The sequence below is a fragment of the Asparagus officinalis genome, chromosome 9 (genome assembly GCF_001876935.1).
Source record: "Asparagus officinalis chromosome 9, Aspof.V1, whole genome shotgun sequence".
In the NCBI taxonomy this organism is placed as follows: domain Eukaryota; kingdom Viridiplantae; phylum Streptophyta; class Magnoliopsida; order Asparagales; family Asparagaceae; genus Asparagus; species Asparagus officinalis.
This window is the reverse complement of record NC_033802.1, coordinates 9,858,818-9,867,287: the sequence shown is the minus strand read 5'-3', so window position 1 is coordinate 9,867,287 and position 8,470 is coordinate 9,858,818. Positions and strand designations below refer to the sequence as shown.

The 8,470-nt window shown below is 43.2% G+C and overlaps 1 protein-coding gene across 1 annotated transcript in view; it reads left to right on the top strand.

The window, feature by feature from the left end:
• The window catches only part of LOC109823945 (linoleate 9S-lipoxygenase 6-like), a 9,598-nt gene extending 5,464 nt beyond the window's left edge, over window positions 1–4,134 (top strand). Inside the window, exons 7-10 of the mRNA XM_020390405.1 lie at window positions 347–648; window positions 1,601–1,864; window positions 2,711–3,139; window positions 3,626–4,134. Coding sequence (XP_020245994.1) covers window positions 347–648; window positions 1,601–1,864; window positions 2,711–3,139; window positions 3,626–3,962 — 1,332 coding nt within the window. The 3' untranslated portion in view covers window positions 3,963–4,134. The remainder of the gene's footprint in view (window positions 1–346; window positions 649–1,600; window positions 1,865–2,710; window positions 3,140–3,625) is intronic.

Sequence of the window (8,470 nt, the reverse complement as noted above, 5' to 3'; positions counted from 1 at the left end):
GCGGGATACAAGTTTTTATGGAAATTTTGATTGGAGCTTATAATGGGAATAACATGACATTTCTCTTTTATAGAAAACATGCCTTAAAACTGACCATACTAGACAATTTGCATGTTTATCTTTAGCTTGAGGAAATAATACTAGTTTTTTTGGGGGGGCAAACCTTCAGAAACCATTTACAATCTCAAAACAAGGCTAAGCTAATGCGTTCATTTTGTAAAACCTAAAACTAGTTCAAGTTTTAACTTAGTTAATGGGAAGTTTAATTGCTTAAATATTATAAGACACAAAATGCTATGAGACCCAATTTTTTTCTACATTGACTTGAATTGTGATTTTGCCGCAGCTTATGAATCAGAGGAGGATATTTATCTTAGATCACCATGATTATCTAATGCCATATCTAAAGCGAATTAACGAACAAAAAGATGTCTGCGTATATGCTTCTCGTACTCTATTACTCTTAAAACTTGATGGATCCCTTAAGCCGCTAGCTATAGAGCTAAGCTTGCCAGGAGAAGAAGAAGGAGAGGAGATAAATAGGGTATTTCTCCCCGCAACTGAAGGCACTGATGCTGCATTATGGCAGCTTGCTAAAGCTCATGTTGCAGTTAATGACTCAGGTTACCATCAACTTATCACTCACTGGTGAGTTAATTTCTTATGATTTGTCACAGTTAAGTGGCTTTTGAATTTTTTTACCTTTGAGGAAATAATTTTATATTATTCAAGGGGAAAATATCAACATGACTAGAAAAAAGAAACAAAATAAACCATTTGAACATGTCTGATACAATCATAGAATGTTGTATACTTGTATCTACCGAGGAGTGTACATGTTCATGTTCTGTACTATTCCGTTCACGTAAATATATATCATAATTCTCTCACTTAACAGTCATATATGTCATGTACTATTGCTTTTGACAAAAAGATGATATCATGAAATTCAATATATAAACCAGTAAGCATTGCAAAATTTACCAATTCAGCCTTCATGTGGAACTTTGGTGAAACCATGTACATGTATAAATTATCGAATGTGGTATGTAGCACATTCACCATGTCTATCCCTGCATAACCTCTTCAAATTCACACGTGGTTACTGTTCCAGAATAATAATATCGGTCATCCAACTTTCATGAAACTTCTTCAATCACTTGAAAATTTTCAGGAAACAATTAAAAACAAATCCAAGAACTAAATTACGAGTAATATTGTCCTTCAAGTTCCAAGTATCTAAAGCACCATCCAAATAAATCGATGTATCTAAAGATATAATTCTAAACAATTTTTTCGTCATTCACTTGTGCTGGGCCTAAAATTAAAAAGATAATAAGTCAAATTAAGTCATTTCCCTGACAAGGAAAAGAGCAAAAAAAAAAGCAGATAGGCAGACACACACGCACGCAGAGAGAGAGAGAGAGAGAGAGAGAGAGAGAGAGAGAGAGAGAGAGAGAGAGAGGAGAGAGAGAGAGAGAGAGAGAGAGAGAGAGAGGAGATAAAACTGCAACGAAACGAAATCTCTATACTTGCACTGCAAGTCCAGAAAACTCAGCCAAAAAGCTACCTGACAAATCTTTCCTTTGACCTTTAATAGGTTACATACACATGCAGCGGTTGAACCCTTCGTTATAGCTACAAGAAGACAATTAAGCGCGATGCATCCTATTCACAAACTACTCCATCCACATTTCAAGGACACAATGCATATAAATTCACTTGCACGGAGTATACTCTTGAATTCTGGTGGAATTCTTGAGATGACAATGTTTCCTGGCAAGTTCTCCATGGAGTTATCGTCAAAGATTTATGAAAATTGGCGATTCGATGAACAAGGGCTCCCTGCTGATCTTCTCAAAAGGTATGAGCTTATTTTATCTCTTATGAAAATTTGCATCAAATGTGTTCAAAGTAGTATAGGTAATTGTATAAGATCGATAATAACCTGAATTAAGTGATAAAATACCACACATGAGCTAGTAATCTTTGCTAGAAACGGAATGTCAGTCTGGATAATATTCTTGAAAGTGGAGAGTCATTTTAATGATATGGCAGGATTTTAAGTGGACTTTACTTTTTTTTAAAATACCTTATATACTCACCTTAATCTATTTACATGTCTACACAAGAGACGAGCATTAATAAGTCCTCTTGCATGCTAATACAATAGATGAATTTGTATAGATCTAACTTGTTTATTTTATGAACAGACATGTAAGCTTGTCCAAAGTTGATTAGGTAAAAAATTTCTAATTACTTTCAGACTTTTAGTTATTTGTTTTAGGACAACTATCAGTTTCTAAATCTAGAAATGATGTTGAGTAATGGTAGTCCTGTTATCTTATTCATTCTGAAACAGTAATTTTTTTAAGGAGTAATTACACGTAGACCCCTAGAGAATTGATCTTCAGCACTTACTACCTGTAGTTTTATTGTTGCAAATAGAGCCCGGACTTAAATGTTTTGGCACTTTTGGTTGATATGCCCCCCGGCTGAAATTAGTTAGTCTAGCTAAGGGTGAAAGAATAATAATAAAAAAACAGAGCGTCTATCTGCAACAATGAAACTACAGGGTAAGTGAGTTCAGAAAACTGATACTGCATGAGGTTTATATGCAATTAAACCTGCTCATGCATAATGAAATTTGAATCTTACATTGCTCTGATTTTATCTTAAAATGGTATACATATGCCAATGGCCGACTCAGAGGACTAGCCGTGAAGACAGAGCAAGAACCCTCGAGCATCCGCCTCCGAATCACAAGACTATCCCTACGCCGTCGATGCCTTGACATCTGGTCCGCCATAACCACCTATATTTCGTCCTACTGCTCCCTCTTCTACCCCTCTGACGCTTCCGTTGTCTCTGACGTCGAGCTCCAATCTTGGTGGACTGAAATCCGCCAAGTTGGCCACGGCGACTCCCCAGCCTCCTCGTGGCCCAATCTTGACTCGCTCCAAAATCTAACCACTTCCCTCACCACCATCGTCTGGATTGCCTCCGCTCTCCACGCCTCTGTCAACTTCGGTCAGTACGCTTATGCCGGATTTCTCCCTAATAGGCCAACAAAATGCCGTCGGTTCATCCCGGCCGAGGGCACGCCGGAGTTCGCTGAGTTCTTGAAAGACCCTGATAGGTAAGGGCTAATAAGAAAATACTGAGGCGCTTGTATTTGTATTCGTTTAAAATCTTCAAATTCAAATAGTCTTAGTCTAAATTTTTTTGAATTCAAATTTGAACATGAATGTTTATCGAATATTAAGTATATCTATTTGATTAATAATTTATAATTTATGAATATTACACTATTTAATTAGAGGATACTTTTATTTGATAAAGAAATAGTATGCACAACACCTCCCCCCCCCCCCCCCCCCTCTATACCTAGTAGACTCGTAACAAACCTTTTAACTAATGTATTTGATGTTAGCCCCCTCAATTCATGAGGGAGAGGGGTGTTATCTGCAATGTTTTTAAAAATGGAAATCCAGGAGTGCTAAATTAGTCATGAGGTGTTAAGTGCTATTTAGGGACTTACATGAAATCTACTTATGGCCAAATGAACTACAGAATCGAATATAACTTTGTTAATTATATGTTTCATTCTCACCCCTATTGACAGGTTCTTTTTACGAATGCTGACGGACCGATTCACAGCGACGCTGGGTATTGCGTTAATCGAGGTTTTATCAAGGCATACGGGGGATGAGGTGTACTTAGGGAGGAGAGATGATGGGGAGTGGACTAATGATGAAGAGGTGAAGAGGGTATTTTTGGAATTTGGGGAGGAGCTGAGGAGAGTTGAGAAGAAGATTGAGGAGAGGAATTCGAACATGCTGCTGAAAAATCGTCGGGGATTAGTGAATGTGCCGTATATGTTGATGTATCCGGATACCGCGAATGTTGGTGGTGAGAAGGGGTTGACAGGGAGAGGAATTCCTAATAGTGTGTCTATTTGATAGTAAGATAAAAATTTGCGTACATTGTTTGGTTGTGAATGATAAGATGTGGATTTATGGGTTGATGTTTTAATTTGTTGAAGAAAAGTTTCTTGGAGATTTGTGTGTTCGGGACTGAAGTATGTACGTTCTGTTGAAGTTGGCTTGTAAGAGAATTTGATCATCGAATAAATCAAGACGTAGTCAGTACTAGAAAACAACATGTACCTAACGTAAGGACTAGAGATGAAGAAACTTCTCAGTTTAGTTCTGAACAACTACTCCTGTACATCAGTAAATTAGATGATCAATACTATTCATATCGGCCTCCGGGATCCAAAATATATATTCATAAAAAATCCCATAGTCTTTTTTTGTTTTTTTGACAAATACACAGATGAAAGAGATCTATTATGGAGATTGTTAATTCCATAACCAAAATTAGAATTCCTCTTTCACTTTGACACGCAACTTAGTCATAAAGTCTGTACTTCTGGTTCATGTAAGTACTGAACCGAAGAATTATGACTGTCCTTCACTCAGTCAAGGGTCATTGAATACAATATTGCCAAAGCCTGTAAAATTGATACTGAAGGAATTTCAGCATCAGCAGCAGAATCAGGAAAAACAGGCGGCGGTCGACCGGTCCGGTCGACCGCATTCGTGCACAAGGGTTCCTGTGCGTCTGGAAGGAGGTCGGTCGACCGGCCCGGTCGACCGCAGATGTTTCGGTCGACCGGTGCGGACGACCGACGGCTCTCTGGATTTTTGGGGCTTCTGCTGGATGGTGATCGGTCGACCGGGCCGGTCGACCGGAATTGATCGCGGTCGACCGGGCCGGTCGACCGACGAAGCGGATATCAGTTTTTCAGGTTTTCGACCCGGTTCGTTTTGTAAGTTCTATATATACCTAAACCTGTTTGTTTAGGATATAGGTTGGACGAATTTGAGCAGCCAAAGAGAGAGAATCATTGCATCCAATTGTGAGAGAGCTTTGAGAGATCTAGAGCTTTGTTTTAGGGTTTGGTCTGAGAGATTTGTAACCCTATTTGTATTCTCTTAATTTCTAGTAGAAAGAACTCCTCCCCTCCTTGCCCCGTGGACGTAGGCAACTTGCCGAACCACGTAAATTGTGTGTTCTTGCTGTGATTGTGGTTTGCATATTGTTTGTGGTTTTATATTGTTCGTGTTGCCCTAGAAAGCGTCCGCCGCGCACAACAATTGGTATCAGAGCTAGATCGACAACATGGGAGATGCAAGCACGTCAGGTTCATCTCTAACAAAGGCGAACCCACCAAAGCGAGCGACCGCAAAACAGGAGCTCGCGATTAGTTCGACAAATAAGGAAAATTGTAATCTTTACTTTGTTTTCTTTGATTTTTCATTGTAACCGGATCTTATAAAAAGACCGGATCTTTGTAACGCATAAAGTTGTTAACTGAGATAGCAATGATATCAACAATGAAGAAAGCTACGATTTTTCCCGCGAACAATCTGGCGACCACAGTGGGAGCCAACAGCTTTACTGCCGAAGCTGTCGCGTCGCAGCCGCGGATCCCGATCCCGGTCGAGGAGGAGGTCGAGTACGAATTCGACCAACAAAAGTTCGAGGAGTATCTGTCATCCTCGTCCGAATCCACCTCCCCTCGCAAGTCCAAGTCTCCAAAGCTCTCTTCCAAGAGAAAACTTCGTTGGTACGAAGAAGTTGAAGCTGCCAACGAAGATCTCGCCCCGTTTGATGCCGAAGCTGCATCGGGTGAGATCTCTCCTTCCAACCAGGTCAGATCTGCTCTGGCCGAATCTTCCGTTGCCGAGGGCGTAGTGACTCTCTCAAAGAGAGCCCGCCAAAGGCAACGTCAGCGCCTTGCGAAACAAATCGCAAAGGCAATGGAATCTGTGGACGGGATCCGTTACAACACGGATCTGAAGAACAGAAGAGGCGAACGACCTCAACAACCAATGAATGGCAACTCCTCCAAGCCACCAACGAACGAATGGATCCGTGTCAAACGGAACCGTTCAACGCTGGAGGATCGCATTCAGAAGCGCCGCGCACTCTCAGCACAAGCACGAGCTCAAGTTCAAGAAGCCCGTAGAAGGTGGCAGAATGGAGTAGCCAAGAAATCACCACTAACTCACAAAATATGGAGGCCAAAGTCCAAAGTGGTGAGTCAGGCCGAGGATCGACCTTTACAGCCTTCAAAACGAGTTCAACCTCCCGAACCATCCCGAGGAAGGAGGTCAATCTTGGAGCGCCTCGGTCCAATTCCCGACGAGCGCAACGAAGTCCATGAACGCTCGGGCCCGATGAAGAGGCTCCGAACTAATCAACATGCTGGGGGTCGACACAACCCTCAACATGACAAAGAGTTTACGGCACCCAAGCGCACTACCTTGCGCATCGAAGTTCGGGAGCCCGCTGAGAATTCATGTCTACAAAGGCGTGTTTCGAGGCGAGTGACTCTCGGAAGTCCAAATAAGGCAGTTTGCTCTCAGAAGGAAACGTTGTCATCCGAGGATGATAACGTTATACCTGGGAAATCATGCCAACACGCGATAGGTTACTCCGATCAAATGGACGAGTTGTACTATCGTGCTGGGGGTACGAACAAAACAAGAAAAAGAAGCCCTCAAGGGCTCGAAACTCAGTGCCCATGTGCCAAGCTCATTCGGGTAGTACTGTCTCAATGCAACTGCATCAAGGGAGTCCCCGAGAGAATTTCAGTGTTCGAAAGGCTCGGCACCGAAACGCCAAAACCAAGGCATAGGCGCTTCCGGCAAAGAAGAACAGTGGTTAAGGATGGAGAATTTCCGAAGGTCACCGCCAACATGACCAGCAAAGAGACATCGACACAGATTGATCTCAAATCGTTTCTGGAAGCGTCCCGGCGTGTAACCCGTCTGCAGTCCGGAGCCATCGCACGAGGAACTTATGGTAGGGTTCGGATAAGATTGCCTTCGGAAGATGAAGAATCGGATTCCTGCTCTGCTGTCGCATCGGACAATACAGTGTCCAGCGAAGGACAACCCCGCGAGTCATTCATGATAGGCGCGGAAGAAATGGCCAAAATGCTTGAAGACGCTTTGGCTAAGCAGAAAGAAAGTTTTAAATTCGAGATGGAGACGGCCATGCAGCAGATGAGAGAGATGCATGAACAGCAAATCCAAGCATTCAGGAACCAACAAGGTGAACCAAGCCACCGTAACCAGGTTGCTCAGGAAAAGGAGCACGCGGATGGGGATGAAGCTCACAATGCCAATAACCCTCCCATCAATGCAGGGGGTGGTAGTGAGGATGCCAACGGGGATACAAGTGAAGACTTGAAGATCAAAAGCCTCGAGAGTAAAATCAATACGTTGCTGTCTGCTCAAGAGGTAAAGAAAACGGGCATTCCTTGTCCATACCCGAGGGAATGGGAATCAATCCCCTATCCGGCGAAGTTTAGTCTAATCAACTTCACGCCGTTCGATGGAAGGGGTTCCCCCACCCAGCATTTGATTTATTTCAAATCGCACCTGGGTGCTATCTCTGGGAACGAGCCTCTGATGGTGCGGTCATTCGTCGGCACTCTTCGCGGAGCTGCCTTCGATTGGTATCGTCGCCTCAAGCCAGGAAGCGTGAACAGCTGGGATGACATGGAGACGAAGTTCCTTGCAAATTTCTTCGACGACGACACCGAGATCTCTATCGGATCGTTGCTCGACGAGAAACAAAAAGACGGGGAGTTAGTCGACACCTTCGTCAAAAGGTTCCGGAACAAGGCGATGAATTGCCGGGACCCGATCACCGAGGAATTCATTCTCCAGACTTGCCACAACAACCTCGCATTGGACGTATTGGAGGCAATGGGGACAGCACCGTCTGACACTTGGAAGGATCTGAAGGTGCGCGGTGAACAAGCCGAACGCTTCCTTAAAAGGAAGAAGGCCGAAAGGAACCAACCGACGGTTAATCTGCTGGACTCAAACTTCGCTTCCCGTGGTAAGGGCAAAGCACCTGCAGCTGCTGGTGGTGCTAATCAAGCGTCACAACAGCAATCCCGAAGGCAGCAGAAGACTTCGGGTCCGAGACTCCAGAGAGAGTATTCCTTCAAGGACGAAGACGTTCCAACCATCTTCGAATCGCTCCTCGAAGGCAACAAGATCAAGCTACCACCTATCACGAATCAGGAGGAAGCTGATAACACTACGGACCCAAAGTACTGTGCATACCACAGAAGGGTTGTTCATCCCACCAAGGATTGCTTTGCTCTCAGGAATAGCATTCAGACCTTGGTCGAAGCCGGCGTTATAACGCTAAGGTAAGCCAAATAAAAACGGCAAAACTCCGACCGGTATAAGAGTATAAACTGCTTCCTGACACTCCAAAGAGTATACGAGTATAAACTGTTTCTCAATCCTCCGACCGGTATAAGAGGTTAAACTACTCCCTGATACTCCAATAGGTATATGAGTCTAAACTGTTTCCCCACTTTTGACGGGAAGTTCCTGGAGAATATTAAGCTAATATTCTTAAGGATAACCCGGTT